We start from the raw sequence: 25891 nt of genomic DNA on the forward strand, positions 1-25891 counted from the left end.
AGCATGGATGGAATCCTGTCCGAGCACTCAGTGTGGATCATGACTGGCAGCTGGCAGAGCGCGGACTCCGGAACAGTTCAGCGTAGAGCAGCCGGGGGATGGATTTAAGTGTCAGCGTTAGTTTATTGGTCCCAGCCGTTGTCACAGTAACAAACTGTACCTAATAGTAATTGTGCTTATTGCCTCAATTAGCTCTTATAAGAGCTGTTCCAAGTGCATATACTTATACCAGCTGGGATACTAGCTCTCCATTTATAAAAGTACTTACACACAGGTCTGTGAGTGGGAAGAACAGCCGTCAGCCCTCTTGTCCAATACAGACGGACTCATTAACTATCCACAATGGTCAGCCTGAATATTTTACATGAATAGTGGCGGGTCCCTGTCAGCATTGGCACCTATTAGTCTGGGCTGGGAGATCTAATTTTACATCTCCTGCCCCAACTTACTACCAGGGCTTTGTTGTCAGCGGAGGTCTAGTGCTACCACTGAACCAAATTCAGCTCCAAATCTAGGAGACGCAGCCCAGCAGAGTTGAATGATAAAGTTCATTGATCTCCTCTCCGAGGCATCAGAGCTCCTTCCAGATTCATTAAAACCCATCTGGAGCTACTGAGAGGACCTCTGGCACTGCTGAGAGGACCTCTGGCACTGCTGAGAGCACCTCTGGCACTGCTGAGAGCACCTCTGGCACTGCTGAGAGCACCTCTGGCACTGCTGAGAGCACCTCTGGCACTGCTGAGAGCACCTCTGGCACTGCTGAGAGCACCTCTGGCACTGCTGAGAGGACCTCTTGCACTGCCGCTCTCCGGGTTCTCAGAGTCTGGACTGGAGGTGCTGCCTCCGACCCACTGGCATCATTACACATGTTCCTACAACAAACAAACCTTTCATATCCCAACGCAACAACCAACACAGATTCTATTTTTACAAGTCTGGTACAGTGACCGTAGATGTCGGACAACTACACAGACCTTAATGTGCTGCTTTTTCAAGTAGATTTGCGCTGCCTCTTCTGACTTACATCAACTGACAAACTGAAGGTGCAGACGATGAATAGTATTCAGACTAGACAGAAAGTCTATTGTGCTATGTGTATTATATCTGGTTATGTTCTGGGGGCAATATTGTCACGAAGGTATGACTGGGCTAAGGGGCACTGGTGAGCCTCTGGTTTTCAGTCCCCTATTTTCTACCCGGCTCCATAACAGGTCAAAATAGGTCCTGGAAAGTTCTCTGCTGAAAAGGTGTGCCCGTCCACTCACCGGAAACCATCATTATACAAGTTATACAACAACAGTCACATGAGATGTTTTGTTGCTGCCTATAGATCTGAATGAGACAATATTCCTAGTCAGTAATAATAGTTTTGATAAGATTCTAAACATTCTACAAAAATGTCAAAAGATTCTTTGAGCCAACAAACTTCCCTAAATCCTACTTACAGTTTACTGTATGGCATCATTTAAGAGTCTTCTTCACCAATGGAAAACGTATCCAATAAAATCACAAAAGACATGGACCACGCCCATTTGTGGAAGCACCGTGAGAACGTTACGTGGTGGAAATGAATAATGGTCAACACAGAAAATAACACACCTCAAAATCACAAGCAACTTATATTATGGGCTGCAGAATGTGAACATGTATTTATAACTGCATCATCAACTGAGAAGCTCAAAAATTCTGAACCGCTCAAAATTTTATCAAATTTTACTTGTTCGATGGTCATGAATATGTTCGCAGTACAATCACCAATTAACCTAGATTTGAATTCGTGGTTCGAAATTTGCAGCCAACCTCAGCATATCGCATTTGAGGATCATGTTAAAATTTGTGTATATAAATAATATGTTTAAATAGTAAAAAAGTATTTTAATTTGCTTTTTAAATTGAACTATGAACACTACTGTGTTTGATGCCAACGTTCGAGGTTTGCAATAAAAAAAAAAAAAGGTTGACATGGATCTATTTAAGTTTGATCGTGTTGCTGTTGGACTGAACAAGGTCAAACCTGTTCCACTTTTCAAATTTAGCTAAAAATTGTTGCATTTATTTTAATTGTTCAATAAAAAAACAAAAATTGAGAAATTCTAGCAAATTTTCTATTTATTGTTGCAATTCCACCAGCCGGTTCGAGAAACGATATGCGGCCGTTTCGAGCACATCTAGAAATCATCAAATGAACAAACTTTGTGACACACTTCAAAAATATTTGAGCCCTAATCTCATCCCATTGATATACACTGTCTTGCCAGACACGAGGCGTGCGGACTGCCCGGCTATACTGAGTAGCCCTCGGTGTGCCAGGGCACCACTTACTGTTCTGAATGGTGATTTTGCGCTGCCTGTACTCCGTGCCCAGGACAGGCTCGTTCTGTCCCCGTTTCTGGATGACGATACGCACATCCCGCTGGTTGTCATTGCAGTCATTGGACGGGTCTTGTTTCATAGTCAAGGCCGCCTGATACGCTGTAGAAATGAATGAAGTGATGGTGGGAGAGTTTGTGGTTACTTTGTGATTTTTCCATCTGTATTTTTTTTTTTGTATAAAATAAACTCTTTAAATATAATTTGTCAATGTTTCATATAGTGTGATGTTGAATACTTTTGTGTCAAAAAAGACAAAAGTATTATAGGATTGTTACGGATGGAAGAGTAAAAGTCTTAAGAGTTCAGAGTGTCAAATGCACACAGAAAAATACAAAAATGTAAAAAAAAAACAACACTTGAACAAATAAAGAGTGTGTATCAAGTAAAATACTCAAAACAAAAGTTTTTTTTAGCAAAATATTAGAATGTGTTAATCCAAACATGAAGGAAAAGTGATACAAAAGTTGATATAACTAGCAGGGTCCTCCACCCAGAGTCCTTATACCCCCTTTATTTACTTCATATTGAAATATAAAAAAACAATCATTATTTTGTTCAGTAAAAATACATCTCCTTCTGGAAGCTAAGGGAGTTTATTTATGACCATATTATATTGGTACACTTGAGAGCGCCTGGGTCAAGTAGGAGCTCGATACATTTTATTGTAATTATTACCACTCGTTATCTCAGTGATTTCCTGTCTCATGCAAATACTATAAATTTTATCTTGCTGTATTAGGGACACCGCTGTATACGGCCTGTATATATCCCCAGATCTATGCTATTCAGTCTTTGTACTGGCACTTATGATATGACATAGAACTGTGATAGAATATTCATTAGCTGCCATCCCTGAATGTGATTCACATAACTGTATAGCAGAACTGAGGCCTGAGCGAGCGCAACTGAAAGGGAAGATGTGGAAGGGGCTGTTAAGCTTGCGTCAGTCGCCATCTGTGTTTAATTTTTGCAACTATTCTCTCATATTTTAAAATTAATTTCAGTTTATACCTCTCCCTGTCACAATTTTGCACCCCCCCCCCCCCCCAAAATGTTGCACCTCCCCCCAAAAGCCTCTTGCCCTAGGCTACAGCCTACTCAACCTGTTGGATAATCAGGCCTCAGTACTGGGTAAGCGTACATCCATGCATCGGTGATTACCTGCACATGTATATTCACTGTTCCACTTTTACCGACACTGAAATATTAAGATTCTTTTCAGTCCCAGCATGAGAATTATCTTACACTCTGATGTTATTCAGATCGTGAGTACGTGACCGGGTGTATTGCTAGTCTTATTAGGTACACAAGGCATCAACAAAGCTGCACCAACATACATCTCCTCTCTTGTCTCAAAATATCTCCCAACTCGGCAACTCCGTTCTGCACAAGATCTGCGTCTCTCATCCACCCTCATTACATCCTCCCATTCCCGGTTACAGGACTTTTTTCGGGCTGCACCCACTCTATGGAATTATCTCTCTCACACAATAAGACTCTCCTCTGGTCTACAAACTTTCAAGCGTTCTCTGAAAAGCCACCTCGTCAGACAAGCTTTAAATATTCCTCAACCACCTCTTAACCTCACTACATTACCCTATTACCATCCATTACACAATTTCACACAAGACAACTACCCCATGACGGGATCATTTAGCTTATGAGTCACTTTTACCTTTGCAGTCTAGCTGGACCAAATTGCAAAATGTAGACATGCATCAAACTCCCATTGTCCCATAGATTGTAAGCTTTCGAGCAGGGCCTTCTCACCTCTGTCTGTTTTATCCAGTTTGTTTAATAGTTTACTATGTTTGTCCCCAATTGTAAAGCACTACAGAATATGTTGGCACTATATAAATAAATGATGATGATGATGATGATGATGATAGGTATAGAAACTGTCAATCCTGGTGGATTTGTAGAATTTGTTACCCACGCTGTCCGAGTGAACAACATTCGCGAGGTTGGCAGTCTGCTAAAGAAAAAAATGATCACTGCATATTGTGGCAGTTGTCAATATTGTGCCCTGAATCAGCGGTGAACAAGTACACAGCGTCGCTACAGGCTTCAACGTCGGGATGCTGATATTGACGCCATCATCATCGGTGCATATTTTGCCTTTGGGCTCAAAAGATATGATTCCTAAGAGGAGTACCTGCTACATAGTATGTAAAGTGTGTGTAATCCCTTACTGCACTCGGATTACTCTAACTATGCACTTCTCTCCCCCGTTCTGCTTCTCTAAACGTGGAACGGTGCAGTAGACACTCTGCATATACAGACTCAGACGTAGTCACTTTTACTGCGCACGCTCAGTACGGAAAAGCACATTTTTTTCCATCCAGCTCTGCATGAGGCCCCCTGTGGCCACTGTGTGTTGTTTGAACTACGTTGGCGCAGATCGGGCACTCTCCTGCACCTAGCCCGCATTCAGGAAGGAGCCCGTCCCGTCAGATGTAAAAAAAAATAATAATGCATGCGGTCTTCCAAAAAGTGTTATGTGAGTGTACCAACCACCATTTGCGCTTCTAGCTTGCTCTTCCATAGATAACCCTTATACACTTGCAGCAATCACGGATTGCAGTGACTTCCATGACCACAATAATAGACAACCTGCATTTTTCCCCCATGTGTAAGTTGCAATGTTTAGATTAGTAGACAGATTTTTCTTTAGAACAGAACTTACTGGAGGAGTAGTAATCGAAGATGGGGTCTTTGCAGAAGGACTTGAAACGCCAGGTGAGGGATATATCCTGGATCTGCGCTGAGGTGCTGTAATCACACTTGAGAATGATAGTGGAGAATAACATGGTGTAACGCTCCGTGTCCTGCACGGTGACTTGCAGAGCCAGGCATCCTGAAATACAAAGCGGGATAATAGGTATCAGGATATGTCATAACGCAACATCAGGACCAGTGATGACATGTAAACGCTTATATAATAATATGCTGGAAGTAGAACATGTGCTGTAACAAAATAAATCAGGAATGAGCTAGGGGCCACAGGTGAAGGCTCGGAGGGCCACACGTGCCCTATCACTGATTAAGGGTGACCATATTATACCTATACAATTGTCTCTCCACACGAGAATATATTAAACATCTCCAAATCATGATCAATCTTATCCATGTCTGAATCTGCACTTCAAAGGTACAAGTATATAGTATTATATACAGTACACCAGATGGAATTGGCCCGAGGTTCTGATAACAATACAACAGGTCCACTTTTATTTCATAACCAGCTGTCAGCTTATATATATATTAACATAATGCACTCAGCTGCTAATGAACAGGTAGCTGGATTGTGAGAAACTCTAACCCCCATCTATTTTTAATTTCCCTTTGTCTCTTTCTAATGTAGATAATAGGAGATGAACAGTCATCTTGCAGAGATCGCCATACAGTACAGCTTCCTTTAATCGTCTTTTCTTCCCTATAATCCCATTTATTCCCCACCCAGAGTTCCCCTGTCAATCTTACGGGAGGTGAGGTAATCCTTACACAATACAACAGCTTGGAGGCGTGGCCTAGTGGTGACGGGTGTGATGTCATTGTGGGCGTGGCAAGATCTAGAAAGGAACAAAGATTTGACGAAGGTAACTGAAAAGTACATTTATGTGCTCATAGGCTGCAGAGAGGGTTAACAAAACGATGTCTAGCATATACATTCCACATTCCAGTTTTAATGTTTCAGTCCCTTTAAGGCCTATAAAGAGATAAGAGGATTTTCCTAGTTTTTAAGTGCTGATTTTCTCCATATTTCTCCGAGTTTCTATCATAAACGTATTTAATCTACGCATTATTAAAATAACTGTAAGAGACGGCTTGAATATCAATGGTAGGTTCTCTTTATATGCAAGTTCACAGGGTTCAACAGACTGATAGAAAAAGTAAATAATGCCATTCATACTAATCACAGGCAAACATTAAATAATTTTGCTTTATCCAACAATGATAAGACTCCCTGATAACAGAAAGTACAAACACAGTCTATTCACGGGAACATTCAGCTGCTAATCCCAATCGGACTACTTATATTTCTATTGCCAAAACTTTTACTGAATTAAATAATGAAAGGGATTTTAAAGGATAAATCCACTCCAAGAAAGCAAACTAACTATGGATGGACCATTTGCCAGATCCGCAAGGCTCCTCAAATTCATGCAAAATACCATTTGCGTGAATAAGAAATGCATGAGGACAGGACATCAACACCACTTGGGCGTTTTAAAAAAAAGCAAAGTGATAGGCTTAGGGAGAAGTAAAGCGTTGGGGTCATTTCAGGCATTATGGATCTTGGCGGACCCAACGAAGGGCATATCCAAGGTTAGATTGCTTAGATATTAACTCCATCAACTTCACAAAAACTGAACTTCTAACACCACCTGTTGCAAGAGCACCCTGCAGATATCAGCAACACAGACAGCTTCTTGTTGTAAATCAAAATGTGGTTTATTGTTACATTACAATAAAACATCAAACGTCAGGAAAACACCAGGCAACCTCCGTCTGGCTGTACAGCAGTTCCCCAACTACTAGCCGGCCACTAACTGGCATTGGTTGCAATGCACAAGTTATAGGTTTTTATAGTCGAGACTCCTCCCACAGCCTTGGCTTGATGGACAGGAGACACTCCCACTTTGCCTTTAAAAGGAAGTCTCCTCAGATGCTCTGTAACTCCTAGTCAGACACCCTCCGTCATTCTGCTGTTGCTGTGGTAGACACTTTTGAAGCATGTAAGTAAAATTATAATTAACCTTTATTTTATCAGACCTATACATAACAAAACCTAAGTGTAATGCTACACCGGTAAATAACATGGTCTGCAGTCAGCCTCAATTCCACTCTGAGAGGCCCGTGGCAAGCCACTTCCAGTGCCACAATATAATATATATATGTATATATATATATATATATATATATATATATATATATATATATATATATATATATATATATATATATATATATATATATACACACACAAGTTAACCCGTGCATGATACTCATGCATTCTAGTCAAATCAAGCTACTTAAGGTGTTAAAAAGATTCTTGTCATGCATTTGGGCCATAGCCCAGGCCTCAACCACCAACCACTCCCCACTGTCACCCCCGGCAACCACCAACCACTCCCCACTGTCACCCCCGGCAACCACCAACCACTCCCAACTGTCACTTCTCCTTCAAGAAATATATATATATTTTTTTTAAAATCTTTATAAACACTTTTAACAATGAACAAATTAAATTAACAAATTAAAAACATCTTAGTATACCAAATTTCAGCTCTTTCTGAATTTTTTTTTACACACACACACTAAGGGGCATATTCAATTCCGATCCCGATCCGCGGGATCGCGCCGGAACCTAATCCGCGGTACCGCAATAACGTGGATTTTCATTCGCAGCCCAAAGGGCTGCGTACGAAAATCCGCGTTATTGCGGTACCGTATTACCGGCAGTACTGCGCATTTTCCGCGGATCGGAATTGAATATGCCCCTAAGAATTTAGTAGGTCAGTGCATAACTCTGCCCAGCAGGTGGCGCTGCAGCTCGGTTGTATTTTTTCCACACACACACAGACAGACAAACACACGCCAATAGACATTTATATATTAGATATATCTTCATAACCATCATTATCCTGACTTTAAATTACCCGCTTTTAATAGCAGAATGATCAGACTGATCAGATTATAATTGCACTAGGTTTACAGTCCACAAAGTTAGATCTGAATCTAGGATATATATATATAAGTTTATTTCATTTCATGATGAAATTAAAATTAAAAGTACCACAAAAATTTAATATACCATTTTCTAAACTTGCTGCTCTAGAAGAACCTCTGAGACTCTGTTCTTGAAACATTATACATAACATCTGCCTGAGACAGACTTTCCTTTCTGGTAGATATTAAATGCTGCCAATTAAATCGTATTACGGTGATATGCTGGAAAGAGATCTGCATGTGGGAATCCCCTAACCAATGCTGCAATGCTTATACTGATAGAGTGTAACAGCATGGTGCAAAGACGTTATAATCCATACCAACCAATTAGAAATCTGCTTTCACCATCCCCTGATCTGAATACTATTTTTACCTAAAACAGCACAATAAAACATGGCTTTAAATGCAGAGAAGCCGTAATGTTGGTAGATTTGTAGCATAAGCCTAGCATCAGATTTGTCTGCTAAGAAGACCGTAGCCGTTCAGGATGAAGCCAAACGTAACAGGCCTCAGAGAGTTGGCCGCTGCCTGTAATCCCCACAGCCATCTAGCTGGTGCAGCCTGCGTGGCACAATTACAAGCTCCTGTGGTAGGGAATATCAAACACCCGTCAGCTGTTGCAGAAACAATAGCCAACCACACAGGCACCAGCGCTACTAGCTTGTTGTGAATTGTAGCGGTGTAAGAGTATGTGCAATAAACCCCCCGAGAGCCCTTTCACACGTCCATCAATCACGCAGATTTAGCCCGAATTCCGGGTGTGCAAATTTAAAGCGTTACGTGCTTCTTTTTTCTACTGCTGGAGATGCAAGTGTCAAAATTCTACTTTTCCAGGATGCAGGATGAAAAATCAGCACATTACCGCACACTTCATATTTACATTAATTATACTGTGTTCAAATTCATGTTTATGGACATGTGAAAGGGCCGCATGTGAGATAAAAGCTCTATTATACAGCATGCGATTGTTTTCTCAAGGACGAAATGCACTCATTTCCCATTTTGGTCAGATACAGCTCATAAAGCATTTAATGTCTGCGGCTAAAGATATCCACAGTCACAAGAAATATCTTAAAATAAAAAGGTAGAGGTATTATACTTAGGTTCCGATTAAGGGTTCAGACAACCCTAGACTAATACTCTCTTATTGCCGCCCACGCCAGGCAAAAACATGGTAGGTAAAATTAATTGCGCTTAATTTAAAACTCAGCCTCCTTCATCCCACCACCAATGTTTATATTCCCTTGTTTTCAAAACTCAGCTCCAATTGGCTTTTTAAAATGTTCACGGCAATCATTGTCAGTCATATAGTTTTCATTAAAATCAGAACTGAATTGCGGAATGGAGGCATAAACCAGCGCTACCCAGAGTGAAGATGGAGGGGGGGGGGGGCTGTCACACCTACGCCTGTCGCCAATCCTTGTTTCGCTTACTCTTTTTACTTGGAAGAACAACTATTTTATTTTTTAAAACGAATTTCCATTTATACCTCTTACTGCCACACTTTTGCACCCCCCAAAATCCCTAGACTACAGCCTATTCAGCCTATTGGATAGGCTCTGATTGCACTGCCGAGATGTTGTATGGATGCCACAAGGCTGAAATTGCTTTCCTGCTACCAAGTTGGTCAAAAACCGGTCTCCATCTCCCTATAACCGGTCTCCATCTCCTGGGGTGTAGGTTTATCTGTGCCTCCTTTGAAGCACGACTAAATCGGCTCATTATAACCTGCCCGAAGCCAAGGAGAAAGATGCATGCCAAGTGCAGTGACCAGTCACAAGTGTTTGTACTGGTGTTCGGAGCTCAATGCATCCACTCTATTCACTAATTTTATACGCACCTCACAGAACAGTACAATACTTCAGAATGACGTCTTTAATAGTCTGTACCCTTGTACAGCTCAAGGTCAACGTGTCTACACGCGGTTCACAGAACACTTCTGACTTAATCAACATGTATAGCAGGTAAAGCAATAGGCTATTTGTTACTCAGCGTATCTGAGTAACAGGAAAGGACAGGAACAAAAATACACGTGCCTCTGAGTCTCAAAGTCAACACGTAAGCAGCGGTGTGAGGTCGGCCTTGGATTATTGAGAGTAACAGGTATGTCATTCATCTGCAACAACCAGGGATAATAAAGGAGAAGAAATTCTTATTATAAACCAGGATTATTATTTTTTTTTGCTGAGGTGCACAGATAGGGCTTCTTTTTGAAGTTGCTGTTTCTTTTTACCCCCAGGAAGTCCGGCTCAAGTCTCTTATTATTAGAGGAGCCCACGAGGGGGGTTAATACAATGGAAAGCAAGTAAGATAAGGATCATTAATCTCTATGTGGAAATATGCGGTACAGTTCAGCCAGTGTGCATTGCAGTGGCCAAATCTGTACATGTGAGCTAGACCTACTAAGCCCTTTTACAATAGAAGGTATTCACATGCTCAGAGTTAGTTTGTAACCAGCATTATCCTAAAGAACCATAGAATGAGGTACTAAATGGCAGAGGAATTGCATCTAGAGACTTGCCAATTGCTCCTTACTTGCCCCTATTAAAACTGCTGCTTCAGTGGTATACATACAGCCAGTGATGCAAAACCATCCACACCTTGCAATGATGAGATCTTAGAAAGCTGAAACATGTCTGAAATTTGTATTTATGGCTTTTCATCTTTTACTATATTCATGCTTGTAAAAAGTAATTTTAGATGCATAGAGGCAAACAAGGGCAAACAATGAGAGAATATGATTGGCACTATATAAATAAACAACAACAATAATAATAATAATAATATTATAATACCTACAATTCCATGGGTTAATGCCTATAATAAACTAATTTGTGGGCATGTGAATACCTTCTATTATAAGAGGGTTTAAGCAGAAGGGCTCTAGGGCTCCTTTTAGCCCACCTCCCTATAGGCCTGATGCAAAGTTGAACGTACGCCCGTATGCATAGTGTACATTGCGCATTTCGCTCTGCATGTGCCCACAATAATTCCCACAAGTAGCTACACCTGTGCAGAGCATCCACACATGAAGTAGGCGTGACAGGAGGAGGTTGGCGGCCACTCTAACACAGGCCGAGTGCAGTAAGGGACCGTTCGGGGAATTGCGAGTTGACGCCAACCTGAATGCAGACACGCCTTTTACAGCCCTATTATTTGCACCAGACTAGGGGCTGAGGAGGATAACGACGATCGCCAGCACTAGCCACTTCTGATTGGCTGATTGAGGTTTCACCACCGAAGCTGCAGGAGGGGGGGGGCTTTCTTCATTGATCATGCTCATACTATAGGATTGTGTGGATTTGTTACTTTCATGCATATGCTAGAAGGAAGGTTATATTTGCTGTATTTATAAACAAGCCCAACAGCAAATGTGTTTTCCTTAAAACAAATATTTGCAAAGGCTTATCACGCTTACAAGCCAGTTCCGCGTACGGGTGTGTAAATACGCCTGCTGCAAACTTGGCGCGTATGCTATAAATGCAGATCTGGACGTATCTTGAGACGTATCAGACTAAGCATATGAGCTCAGTATACAATATTTTGGGGACAAATTGTTTTAAAACACCCCTGGGAGTTATTGTTTTTACTGTGGGGTCTTGGGGGGGGGGGGGGGGGGAGGGAAATAATGTAGCAAAGTCAACTACAACAACTTCAGATTGTAAATGGTCTATTGGATGGCGTTTATCTGGTTAAACAATCGGTGCCTGATTCATTTCCGAACACCAAGCAAACATAATGTGCAGGGATTTTTTTTTTTTTTTTACGTACATAAAATGGGCACACGTACGTCCGTATTAAACAAGGAGCGGATCTGAAGAGGATCTGAAGAAGCGTCTGATGATGAATACGGTTCTAGGTGCGCTCTGCTCTATCAGACAATAAACTGCAGGATACGTCTAATACATTTGGGGAATATAAAGTCACATGAGAACACGTCTAAAAAAAAAAATTTTTTTAATTATTGTCACCTGTTAATGATAAAACCAAACCAAACATTAAAAAAAGGGTGTTTTTTTCCTCCCCCATAAAACACATTAATCAGGATGTTATTAATGTACTTAAAATGCATTTTTACAGTTGCTCCTGATTACAAACACATGTTCTAGCTGCATACACAGCCGTCATCACTATCACTCGCCACTTACACCTGACCTGTAACTGAGGCAAGTATCTCTGAGAAACCCGTAAAGCTCAGAGCTTGAATCGGACACTGCAGCGTGCACTCGAGCTTGGCACACCCTTCTGTACAATGTCTAGGTGCATACGTCCATTCCCGACCCTGTTCCGCCCATGAAATCATACCCTGTCCCAATTGTCCTTTGCGCTCGAAAATTAATTGCATACACTTGCGTTTGCTGGCGTATAATTAGTTTCTGGGCATTCTCAGTGCAATTTAACACAAAACCCTCAATTGTGATGTTCAACAATCACAGGCAACAATCTGTGTGACCAAAGTGATTGGAAACTCTATATACAGTTGTATGGGATTTGTCAGACCTTTCATTTTTTAGCAATTTTTGTTAATTTTCCAGCCATATGAATCTCATCCTCAATATGTCCAGAAATGTAACTCTTTGCTGATCATTATGTGTTGAAGTTTCAAATATAGGTTATTCAGTTTCCTTGATTAGGCTTGCGGTCTATTTGGATGTATGCGTTGTACACAAAGAATGGGAAATGGATGTCCAATGATATAACATTAGACATCAGTGGGGGGTTTCAGCGCCCAGGCGTGAATCTGCAATACTAATGAGTGCAATTCACACAAGACTCATCCATCATGCAGGCAGATTACAGAAGAGAGAGGATTTAATCTGCGGATGATATATGTACCAATAGTGCAGTGAGGCCAACGTGTGCCCAAAATACACGGCTTCAGGTAATATAATAATACAGAAAGCCACATACAGTAATGCACAAAAAGCTGACTTTCAACATAAACAAAAAAAAAGTATAAAGGTATAACTCTGTCTCCAATAGCAATATCATATTGATTTACGTTTCCTTTTTGTGTTGAAATACCCGTCAAACATAAACGCGTAGGAACGCACTAAAGGCTTCCCCAATCGGTTTACCCACAGTTAACGCAATAAATAGAGCATGTTGTCATCTGATAACCCGCAAACAAATGGAACACTAATGCTCTGATGTTTGAACATAAAGGGAGGTCAGAGGAAAACAATCCGCTGAACTTAGTACATAGGAAAATGGCAGAAGGCAGCATCCAAAACCGCACCACAAAGCAAATTCCACGCTCCCGACCACAAATACAAACACAAGTGGGTATGGTGACATTGTAAATAATGGGTTTCAACGTCACCCCAGTTTACCTACTTGTGCTAGCTTTTAGAAAACTGGTAAACGGATGTGTTTTGACGCCAATGGGTACAAGGACTAAAGAAGACTCTCTGGTCCCGAGTCATTAAGGCAGCATGCTGAGCGCTAAACCGCACGTAAACTGGCTCCGCGTACTCCCGAAGTCAGCAAGGAACGGATCTAAAGATACGTGTGGCGATGACTACGGATGTAGGTTCACTCTGCTGTACTAGACCAGACACTGCAGGATACGTACAACACCTCTGTGGAATATAAAATCTCAGCGCACAGAAAAAAATAAAAAAAAATTATATATTTATATATATTCCAGTAATGTTACACGTCAATATTATAGTCATTTATGATTATACATGGAAATTTTAAAATAAATGTTTTATTTTGGCTTTTCCTTGAAAAACATTTATTAGAGTGTTCTTAATGTCTTCTGTACACAACAGACATTTTTACAGTTGCTTCTGATTGTAAACACATGTAATAGCATGCATGTGAGACTGACATCACTAGGACTCAGGACTTAGACTAGACCTCTAGCTGATGCAAGAGGTACGGCAGAAAACCAGCGTAATGACTTGAACGTGGCTACACGGCAACGCCCAGGGATAATAACAAGACAGTACAATACAGTAAACAAATAACAGTACAACTCTCCACACAACTACTGATAACCTGGAAGGGTAAGGGGGTGCAAGGGGTATATTCAGCACAGGCTGAAACCTGTGCCGATAAGCATGAGGCTCAACGAACAGGTTTAGAGCCACTGAAAGAGGTACAAAGACAACGGAGGAGTGGAGACAAAGGGCAGAGAGCCCAACGAGGAGGCGTGCAGTGTAGCTGGTGAGCAAAACTTATAGGTAATGAGAACAGGAGGGAAGAGGGCCCTGCTCACTAGAGCTTACAATCTAAAGAGAAAGGAGCAGACAAACGGTTGTCACATGGGGGTGAGCCAATGTAAGAGGACTGAGGGCAAAAAGCAAAAGTGGGAGAGATGGATGATGAAGGAGGGTGAGGTATACTGCAAAAATATTCACCGAAACGAAAGTAATTCTTGCACAAACAAAACTCAAGCAAAAATGTGAAATAAGTAACAGCAGTATTATATTTACCAATATATTTTAATATATGGTGTACAGAACTTACTCGTGTGGGACACTAGTATATAAACTCTGGACATATGTCTGTGTGTGTATGTTAGGACAATTAGACTGTAAGCTCCAATGGGGCAGGGACTGATGTGAGTGAGTTCTCAGCGCTGCGGAACTAGTGGCGCTATATAAATAAATGATGATGACATCAACAGAGACAAAATATGTATCTTTAAAATAAAGAACACTAGCTAAAGCTATGCAAAGCAACAAATATTACAGATTTACAGATGATGTTTTGAAGACACTGGAATTAGGTGGCTGTGTTTTTATGCATTTTTCACGGCCTACCCTGTTGCCGATATGAGATATCAAATATACATTAGTCATCATCTTAAAAGGAAATTGTTGCTTCACATTTCTATACATTAAGGTCAACAGAATCCCAAGGGCATTTTGTATCCCTCCTTTACCAACAAATGTGTGCAAACTTTTATCCAAAAAGTCTGTATAGGTTACTCCACATTCAATATTTACATAAACAAATTGCTGAAAATAAGCAATTGAATGATAAATGTTGAATTTAAGCCAATCAACGTTGGATTTGTTCAATAGTTAACACTGAATTAAATACCAACATTCAAAATCTCAAAAAGATTTCTGTTGGGAAGGTTCTAATTAGATACATTACAAAAAAATATTAATTCTCCAGCTGGGAGACCAATCATCCCCGCAGTTAATTCCTTACTGAAACCAATAGGAATATACATGGATTCTGTCTTACAGTGGATAGTGAAACAAGCATCTAGTGGTTTACATTACACTAGTTGTCTAACTTGTTTGAATATAAGGGATATGAAAATGGTTGGTCACAGTTGATGTTTATATATTAGTATCCGTCATGAGGAAGAGCATGCGGGTACCAGAGCATGCAAGAAGGAGGATCCCGCTCTGCCCTGTAGCACCCCCCACCCCCCCATGCAGTGTAGGTAGGTCCGCCACAGGCTACATATGATATCGCAGTTATTAATTTCTTCAGATTTTTGCATGAGTTTAAGAAATTTTTCGACTTCAGTGAAAAATATCATCTGCAAAACAAAGGGAACGATAATGGGAGCAATCTTTGCTCCAACATTTGCCAAGCTATATAAATTGCCCATTGATGAGAGCTTGTTGTCTCATAGGAAGTCATTTAGAGATAAAAAAAAACACATAGAAATGGCACCTGTGTTGCTGGGCAAGGAGCTCAAATTGAAGTACACATTTAGAGATGGGAGGGGGGGGCGTATCCGAACTGAACTCTAAACTGAAGTGTTGAATCAAAGCTGCCAAATGTGTGTGCACTACAAACAAAAGCAGGTAGTATTTTCACTGCATGCAACAAAATTGCCTTTGCTCCCTTTGTATCACAACATGTTTTGGCAAGAGCAAGCTTGCACCCTTTAAGTGGATCGACAAATACTAAAGGAGGCTCAAAATGAGCATTATAGCACACATATTGCAGCTTTCTGTGAAGAAGGATAATATCTTTTATGGATGGAGGTGATACTGAATCCTTGATAAACGCTTTCTTTTTTTTTAGTGCATTTCAATTTATGATTAAATTCCCAGCAGAATACGATTCCTGTAGCCTGGATTAATAGTATGTATCTGTCATAAATAATGATGGTGTTATGACAGAAAACTCACGGACTGAAACAATTTCTTCCGTGCTAAAAGTAATTATCCAGAGAGTTTGTTTCATAACTTGCCTAAAAGTCAGTTGATTCGAGCACCTAAGATTGCATCAAATGATACGTTGTACAACGGCCAGGAAGATTATTGTGAATACATCGGCACATAGAGGTCATTCTATTAGCTCACAACTTGCCACTCCATAATAAAAGGACAATTTGAGTCCCACCCTAGAAACAACAGAAGATTGGGTCTACTATAGAGAAGACTCTGCCAGAGAGATATTTAAATCAATACTGGGAGATGTCAGATGATAGGAAAATGGTTATACATGGGGGGTGACTGAGATAGTCAGTTGCAAATAATTATCAGCAGTTTCTACTTAAATTAGGTTGGTTTTTCAGAATGCAGCTTAGCGATGCTAGAATTTCACCTTTATTGCTAGGAGCAATTAAGTTAATTTTAAGTAATAATATTGGCTTTACTATCAACAAATAGGTTTGTTGATAAATATGTGTGGGTTGTATCATATATGCACCATGGATAAAATCTTGCTACAATATTTTAGAGTCCCCATTTATTTTACAAACCATCGCCGCTTAAAATTTCTCCCGGCGACTTGCAGAAATCGGAGCTTCATACATTTACCCTCTAGAGTGTTCGCTCGTTGCTCGCCTTCCCAGGAAGTGAAGTGAACCTAACCCTTTCCAAAGCAGAACCCAAAATTCCAGTATCAGAACAAGCAGCTTAAAAACTCCAGCAACAGCACCAGGTGATCAAAGCTGCAAGAACAGATAGGAGAGATCAGCACAGTCTGCACACGTTCCTATTCTGGTAGAAAAGTCCTGATTTTTCAGGACTCTCCCACGCTGTCAGGACTTTGTTTCAACTGTTACATTTCACGCTGCTCTGCTTGAAAAGCATGTAATATTCTATGTCTTTGTTTATCTTTAAGTGTAGCGGCAGAGATCCTCGCCAGAACACACCCCACCGAATTATTGCCATAGAGGATGCGCAAAAATTAGCTCCCCTGTGTATAACCAAAATGGGCCACCCTAATGGAATTTTTCAGAACAACTTAGGTTCATAATTATAGGTGTAATGTATTTCAATATGAAACATCCACACATCCAAATTGCTAGTAAACAGGCGATAAAAGAAGATGAACCTGGTTAACTTATGTTTACTTAAAGAACTATGTAATTAAATAAAGTCACTGCCTATCTGAAATGATTGACACTCATTATAACTGTGTATTTGAACAACACACACACACACACACACACACCGCTTCTATAAACCTGGCCAGTCAGTGAATTCCTTCAGGCATAAAGTGACGCACGCATGTAGATTAGTGTTGATCCCATCGTTAAAATTACAGGTCATTAAAAAAGTATGTCACTATAAATTTTACTGTAAAGCAATACAGGGCACTCTAATATATTTCAGGGGCTTCACAAAGTGGTTGCACATTTCCTTTGCACCAGGTCACATTATAAGAGCAAAGTTGCAGCAGAAACTGCTCATGAAGTCCAGTCGATTAAGCGGTGGCTGGCTGGTCCAGCTGATGGGAAGACATCACCATATAATCATGGACTAACCTACTACAGATTTTATAAATGTCCACTGTCCACCCCTCATAATCACTTAGGAGGTAAAAAGAGGGAAAGTTATTATTTACATATATACACCCACCGATCAGCCACAGCATTAAAATCAACTGCCTAATATTGGGACTCCTATGTGTCAGCAAAACAGCTCTGACCCGTCAAGGCATGGACTCCACAAAATCTCTGAAGGTGTCCTGTGGTATCTGGCACCACAGACATAAGCAGCAGATCCTTGCAAGTCCTGTAAGTTGCGAAGTGGGGCCTCCATGACTCGGGAGTTGTTTTTACAGCACATACCACAGATGCTCGATCGGATTAAGATCTTGGGAATTTCGGGGGCCAAGTCAACATCTTGAACTGTTTGTCATGTTCCTCAAACCATTCCTGAACAATTTTTGCAGTGTGGAAGGGTACATTATCCTGTTGAAAGAAGCCTCTGCTATGGAATACTGTTTCCATGAATGGGTGTACTTGGTCTGCAACAATGTTTAGGTAGGTGATAGGTCTCAAAGTAATATCCGCATGACTGCCAGGACCCAAGGCTTCCCAGCAGTACATTGCCCAGAACATCACACTGCCATCACCAGCTTACCTTCTTCCCAGAGTGCGTCCTGTCGTCATCTCGTCTCCAGGTAAATGACGCGCACACACACCCCAGCCGACCACATGATGTAAAAGAAAATGTGATTCATCAGACCAGCCCATCTTCTTCCAATGCTCCATTGTCCAGTCCTGGCGCTCACGTGCCCATTGTAGGCGCTTTTGGTGGACAGAGGTCAGCATGGGCACTCTGACCGGTCTTTAGCTATTCAGCCCCATACGCAGCAAGCTGCGATTCACTGTGTTTTCTGACACCTTTGTTTTATAGCCAGCATTAACTTTTTCAGCAATTTATGGTACAGTAGCTCTTCTGTGGGATTGGACCAAACAAGCAAGCCTTGGCTCCCCGCAAGCATCAATGAGCTTTGGCCACCGATGACCCTGTCACTGGTTCACCGGTTGTCCTTCCTTGGACCCCTTTTGGAAGGTACTAACCACTGCATACCAGGAACATCCCACAAGACCTGCTATTTTGAGGATGCTCTAAATCAGTCGTGTAGGCAACAAAATATGGCTCCAGTCCAAGTTGCTCAGATCCTTACGCTTATCCATTCTTCCTGCTTCCAAGAACTGACAGTTCACTTGCTGCCTAATATATGGCACCCATTGACAGGTGCAATGAGATAATCAATGTTATTTGCTTCACTTAACAGTGGTTTTAAAAGTTGTAACTGATCGGTGTATATATATATATATATATATATATATATATATATATATCTATCTTTATAGATTCCAACCAAGGGCGCCCATAGGTTTGGACAGGGTGTACACATGTCAGGGGGCCATGTTATGTCAGGGGCCTACGGCTATTACAGTAACGCTGCTCCCGAAAACCAGAAGCCCCATGACTCACGGCTGCATTGCCACGGTGCCGTGTGTGCTTTGTGGCTGCCAGTGCGCTGTTAGATACCATTGCAGTAATACAGATGTAGTGCTATACTGTAAACATTCTCTCTCTAGTTATAAAGGGACTGGGAAGGAAAAGATCCACATTTCACCTACAATCAGAGTGTGGTGCACAGAGCCAAGGGGACTCTGAATATTTCATATTCACCACCATAACTCTCTGATCATTCCTCTCAACTATACCGATTTTTGGCAGGACATCCCGATTTCTGGGCTGTGAAAGAGGTGGGACTTAACCAAAAGTGGGTGAGGTTTTACGCTAATTAGCACAACTGTGGGCGGGGCTTATTGTGTCCCGATTTCTTTCAACCCAATCAGCTTGCGGCTCATAAAGGAAATATTTAGAAACATAGAATTTGACGGCTGATAAGAACCGCTTGGCCCATGCCCATTTTTTATTACTCTCAAACCCTATTTGGTCCATTAATCTTTGTAAGGATATCCTTATGTCTATCCTAAGCATGTTTAAATTGCTCTACTGTATTAGCCTCTACCACCTCTGATGGGAGGCTATTCCACTTATCCACTACCCTTTCTGTGAAGTAGATTTTCCTCACCTTTCCTCCAGCGTCAGTGCATGTCCTCGTGTTTTCGTACTTCTTTTGCTTAGAAGAATGTTTCCCTCCTGTACCTTATTAAAACCCTTGATATATTTGAAAGTCTCTATCATGTCCCCCCTTTCCCTTCTCTGCTCCAAGCTATACATATTAAGATCTTTTGGGGGCACATTTATCAATATTCACATAAAGTGAAAAGTAGTTTTCAATCCTTATCGCAATGATAAGGATTGAACTACTTCTCACATTTATGTACAGTCCTGCACAGAAACAGCAGTTCCGAAAAACTGCTGTTTCAGTGATAAAAAAAAATCATACTTACCCCCCTCTTCGGTAGCGCTGTCTTCGGGTCTTCTCTTCACTCTTCAATTGCGCATGTCCAGTTCCAAGAACTGGACATGCGCACACAGATCCCCTCTCTGTCTCTGCAACGATAGTTGCAGAGAGAGAGCGCTGAGTGACAGGGAGGGATCATGTGATCCCTCCACACATGCGCTGTCCAGCTCTGCTCTTCGGAGCAGAGCTGACAGCATTAGATTTCTTCAATTAGGATGATGTACGCCAGCTTCAGCTGGTGTACATTAACATGACAAGTTCCCGAAAAAAGTGTTTTTTCGGGACTTGTTAGATTGCGGACAGGAGCAGTCACCATCGGTGGGTGCTCCCAAAAACGAAAAGGAATGCAAAGCAGCAGATATCCATGATATGCCCCCTTAATAAATTTGCGGAGGACACTGTGGGACCTTAATGACCCGTTAAAAGCACTATCGTGCTTTATTAAATATGTCCCTTAGTCTTTTCCCGCGTAAGTTTTGTGCTGTAGGCCATGCACCATTTTAGTTGCCCTTCTTTGTACAGTTTCTAATGTATTTATATCCTTCTGGAGATATGGCCTCCAGAACTGAACACAGTATTCTAGATGAGGCCGTACCAATGACCTATACAGTGGTATTATTACTTCTTTCTGCTACCGATTCCTCTCCCTATGCAACCAAGCATCTGACTTCCCTTTTCTCACTTTAAAGTTGTCTCAGTTAATGTTCATGAGATTGTGGCCTATTAATTCAGCCAGGAATTTAACAAGGAACCAGCACCTCATGAATATAGGTCGCAGTGATATCACTATCAATCTGCTAGGAAACAGTTTGCACACTGGTTCAGCCCACAAATCGGACAACTCCTCTGTGTGAAGGTTATAGGTCCAATTTAATGGCCGCCTCACACCAGTAAACAACATTTCTTCCTTCCCAAGTTCATGAATGATATTTGTTACCTACTGCTTTGGAATACAAAATGTAAGAACATTGATTTATATAGCGCTAACATATTGCATAGCGCTTTACAATATGGAACAAACAAAACAAGACATTATTAGATATTAACAGGCAGGGCCCAGCTAACAAGCTTACAGTATTATACACATAGTACGTTCCAGAATAGTAAACATAACGAACACTGCTGTTTTCAGACAGGTATTTCTTATGATGATGTAACAGGACACGGTTAATGAAAGCTCCTTTCATGGGGTGGAAAGGGAGTAGTACAACAAAAATACAACTTTTTCCTGTCTGAAAGAGGACTGTGTGACCTCCAAAAATACTTTAAAAAAAAAAATGTTCAGAGTTTTCCTGTGACTTTACTGTAGGCTTGAGCAACCGGTGACCGTCCATCTGTTGTGGAACTACAACTTCCAGCATGTCCTGCCAGCTATATATACTTGGCCTTTTATTACCACAACAGTTGGTACTCCCCCAGGTTGTTTCTTTAAATATTTCCTGATTTTTATGCCACCTAATTCAATGAAATCTGAAAACAATTTGCCCACAAACAACTCACTGCTCAAAAAAACATAAAATAGACCATTCGACCAGCGTAACTTTCACGAATTGCAAGGGAACCAACCTACTGGGTTCAATATGGTTTAACAACAGAATTATTTAAGGTGTCCCCCCCCCCCCCTATGTACCCCTTTCAACCCTTCCCCCTTTTATTTTTGTGTCTTTTCCTTACCCCCCATCCCTTTCTACTTTCTGTACCCCATAATCTTTGAAAAAATTAATAATAAAAATACTATTGAAGTTAAAAAAACAAAAAAAACAAAACATAGAATAAACCTGAAACAACTTCTCAAACCTGCACCTCTGCATCAAAACCCAGCGGCAGAAGGAATTCTTTTGTATTAGAAAAGAAAATATAAGCTACAAAAGACATAAAAATACTCCCACAAGGATGGTCTTTGTATACTGAGTACCAGAAACATAATATACCTTTAGGGACAAGCCACAACAATGGTAATAGTATTATTTTACCTCACATAGTTTGAGGCTGAAATAAAAATACATTACATAAATCCATGATAATAATAGAATATTAATAATATTAATTAAAAACTTGAAGTAAATGGGTAATCTCATAATATACTCTGGAATATCAGATGTTAAGGACAGGTAACATGTAACTTATCTCTCCCTAGGGGGGTGTGTGTGACTACACAGGTGATCAGGCTGAAGGTGTCTCAGGTGAGTATGACAGGAAGCACCTGACCGTGTTACACCTGTGCCAGGTGTCCTGCGCATGCGCACTGCCTCTGTCGCCCCCACCTATGAAACGACCACCCTTCAAGAGGTAGGTGGGGGGGGAGGAGTGACATTTTGCATTGACAAACAAAGGACCCACCAGCGCCCCCAGCAGGCAGAGAGGGGTGCACACACTCACCTGTGCACAGGCAGGTAGACAGCAGCAGCAGAATCATGGCGGTGTAAGTGCAAGGCAGCAGCTTGCACCGAGCAGGGGCAGCTCTCACAGCAGATCCCGGTGTCCTCCTGTCACCTCTAGTTCCACCCGAGAGTCCAATGTACTCAGCTCCCTCCTCTCAGTATCTAACAGTCCAGGGACACCCCTACCCTGGCTGGTGCAGAGCAGCCTGAGAACCCCCCTTATCAGAGGTCCTGAGACACCCAAACAACCTGAGTGAAACTTCAGTCCCATCCAGAAAACCTGTTCCCCTTCCCCCAGTGGCTGGCAGGGGTAACACTGTGCCCCTCCCTGCAGCTCAGCCACCTCCCTCCCTCTCTACTCCTCCAACCTGTTCTTCTTACACTATTGACATAGTTGTAGGATTGCAGCCTTATTCATAACATTGCAATTCACTGACAATGCTGCTTGGCTCCCTCTCCAGGTAACAACTACTATTTCTACAGGACATCTGCTTCCCCTCTTCTCCCTGCAGACACCATGGCTTCTGTCCCTAAACAATGCACAGTTTCTTCACCATCCCCCTTCCTAGTTTCTTTTCTATCCTCCAGCAAGACAAAGCACTGATCTGCTATTGAATAGTAATTCAGCAAGTGCTATCCTGTTCTGTGTGACTAAACCACACTTTATTAACTGAGCACACGCTGCATTGATTTATTTTTCAGAAAAAGTACAGCACATACTAGTTACAGTTTCTCCTCTGCAGAGCATTCCCCCTACTTCTTTGTAGTTTATTTAATTGCTGATTATTCTATTGTTCTGCACAATTGCACAGTTGTTTCTTTTACTTGTATTCGTAATTTGCAGATTAGTTTACTATCCTCTCCCATTGACAGATATGTATATTGCGTAGATAACATAATGTTTTTGAATCAGGAATAGGCCTAAATCTGGATTTACTGCTGACGTTAAGTGCCCGCTGTTTGCGCAGTTCCTCCAGGTTTACGGGTAAGCGCATGAACTTGTGGGTCAAGATGGATTAGGACATCTAAATGCAAAAACATTTTGTTTTGTGGGATGAGAGTATTTTAATGAGTTACAGCTGTGGAGAGGGGGTGCTTTTATTGGGGGTATGCCTTACATTTATAAACATAAGGTGCATCTAAAGACGTGCATGTAACCTCTCGTTTTAAACATGTCACTATAGCAAGCTGTTAGTATGCAAGACAATTAATTTAATATTTTTAAACATATTCTAATCTCTTCTTTTTAAGGTAATGCCAATACTATTTGAAAAATACTGAATTTCAGTCGTCTGTGACATCCAGAACAGTAAAGTCAGGCTTTGCCTTTGAAACCAGTTAGACCAGTTCACTTACAAACTGCACTAAAATGTCACTATCTCCAGACAAGGTGCTATTAGTATTATGGAAGTGGCTTCAGTAGAAGTGACTTGCCATAATTGCTGTCATAAAAAAAAAAAGAGAATTCTTTTATGTTTTGTTCAGTTGTTAAGTGGCATAAAGAGCTTTATTTTTCGTGATCCAAATTAAGTGGAACACTTGGATGGAATTAATTTTAAAGCTGCTCATTAAATAGAGGTAGGACGGAATGTCAGTTTAAACACAGTATCACAGCGCTCTCCAGTTACTGTGACTGAAATGATATTTCGTGGAGAGCGAGTCTCATGTGTTAAATGTGCCCACATTTTAAAAGGTCTGATTTTCAAAGATGATACAATCTAATACTCCATTTGGTAACAGGATTGTTTTATTTATATGTAATTAAAACAAAGTTCTATATGTACATTTTGTGTAATTCTGTAATACATTTTATTGGGGGCACATAGATTTAATATAATGCACAGGCTAGTTCTCTTCATGTTTCTGAAGGCACAGATTGGTGTGATGCCATTTGTGGGGGCACCATATTACAGGTAGGTGTGCTGTCATTTTCCTGGAGGTACAGGTGGGTTTAATCAATTCTGGGGGGACATATAATGGTATTTAATTGTTTTGTGGTTGCACAGACTTGCATGTAATGTTGCATGCTACAAAATTGCTGGATCCTAATGTAATACATCCAGGCTTTGCTTATCATTATAATTCAGTAACTTTCAAGATAACATCTGTGTCTACTGAAGGTCCATCGGCTTCCAAAAAAACCCTACCCCCCCCTGTGCAGATGGTACCCAAATCTTCTTCCCCTGACCCTTTTTTTTTTTTCTTATTCTCTCTATTGTCAGTCTACCTCTCTGTCATGTCCAAAACTGTGCTCATTATCTTCCCTTTCCCCAGTGTCATTACCCTTCGCCACCCCCCTCTGGTCTCCCACACTGTTAACAAATCCATTCTCTCGCCGTTTCCCTCTAGATTGTAAGCTCTCATGAGAAATGCCCTCTGTAGTCTCCGTCTCATGTCTGCACCATCTCTGTCAACCTCGTATGCCTTTGTCTTGTTTCTATGTATGCTTTATTTTTGTATGATTTGTTATACTGACTGACGGCACCAAAAGGGGTTTTGTGGAGCCTTATAAATAAACAATAATGATCTTACCTTTGATTTGTCTTTAGGACTCTCTGATGGGTAAACGTCAATCTGGATACTAATGATGTTGATGTGGAAATAAATGTAATTTGTCACTTGCTGACAGCAGCTCAGGCCAGGGATCCCATGTGATCCTGTTTTCTTAGGATCACATGGGATCCACTAGGAATCTTTCACTCACATTACCCAAGTTACCAGATGGAAATGGGTTCATCTAACTGTGTTTTGCACACTAAAGGGAGGTTCTACTGCACAGTAACAGCAGCACCCCCGGAAGAGAGAGGCCGAGTGTTGGGTGCTAATGTAAGAATAAAAGATGGTCGCAGAAGTAGGATTGAGACAGAGACTATGTCAAATAATAAAGGATCAGGGCAGGCAGCACGGGATCAGAACCGGTAAAGGCGGCATTCTTTATCCTTTAAAATGTTCCTAATAGCCACTGCAGGTAAGCAAAGTCAGAATCATGGAATCTGATGAACAGGTCATGGGTAAGCCAAGTTATTAATGCCAAGAGGATGAATAAATATCAGTTGTTGGCAGCACATTAAGTGTAACTGGTGGTTAATCCACCTGTCCAACCAGTGTTGGTTCAATGGCAACGTAATCCTGCTTAAAGTTGCTGAGTGAGCCAGTAAGTTTGTCCTACAGTAATTCAGTGATCTGGGTTTGGATCTAGGTAGGTCCATGTAAGGAAGTATGAGGTGGATTCTGTTTTCATTTCAATATGATAGAAGCCTAGGCCAGTTATGATATAGGGCTTATTGTTCTGTAGA

At 41.1% G+C, this 25891-nt stretch overlaps 1 protein-coding gene across 1 annotated transcript in view; it reads right to left on the minus strand.

Annotated features, from left to right (window-relative positions):
* The window catches only part of ILDR1 (immunoglobulin like domain containing receptor 1), a 40430-nt gene extending 17533 nt beyond the window's left edge, over positions 1-22897 (minus strand). Inside the window, exons 1-3 of the mRNA XM_075197342.1 lie at positions 22594-22897; positions 5060-5230; positions 2323-2472 (exon numbers count right to left, since the gene is read on the minus strand). Of these exons, the coding sequence (XP_075053443.1) occupies positions 2323-2472; positions 5060-5230; positions 22594-22630 (358 nt within the window). The 5' untranslated portion in view covers positions 22631-22897. The remainder of the gene's footprint in view (positions 1-2322; positions 2473-5059; positions 5231-22593) is intronic.
* Positions 22898-25891: the final 2994 nt, after the last annotated feature.

This window comes from Mixophyes fleayi, chromosome 2 (genome assembly GCF_038048845.1).
Source record: "Mixophyes fleayi isolate aMixFle1 chromosome 2, aMixFle1.hap1, whole genome shotgun sequence".
Lineage (NCBI taxonomy): Eukaryota > Metazoa > Chordata > Amphibia > Anura > Limnodynastidae > Mixophyes > Mixophyes fleayi.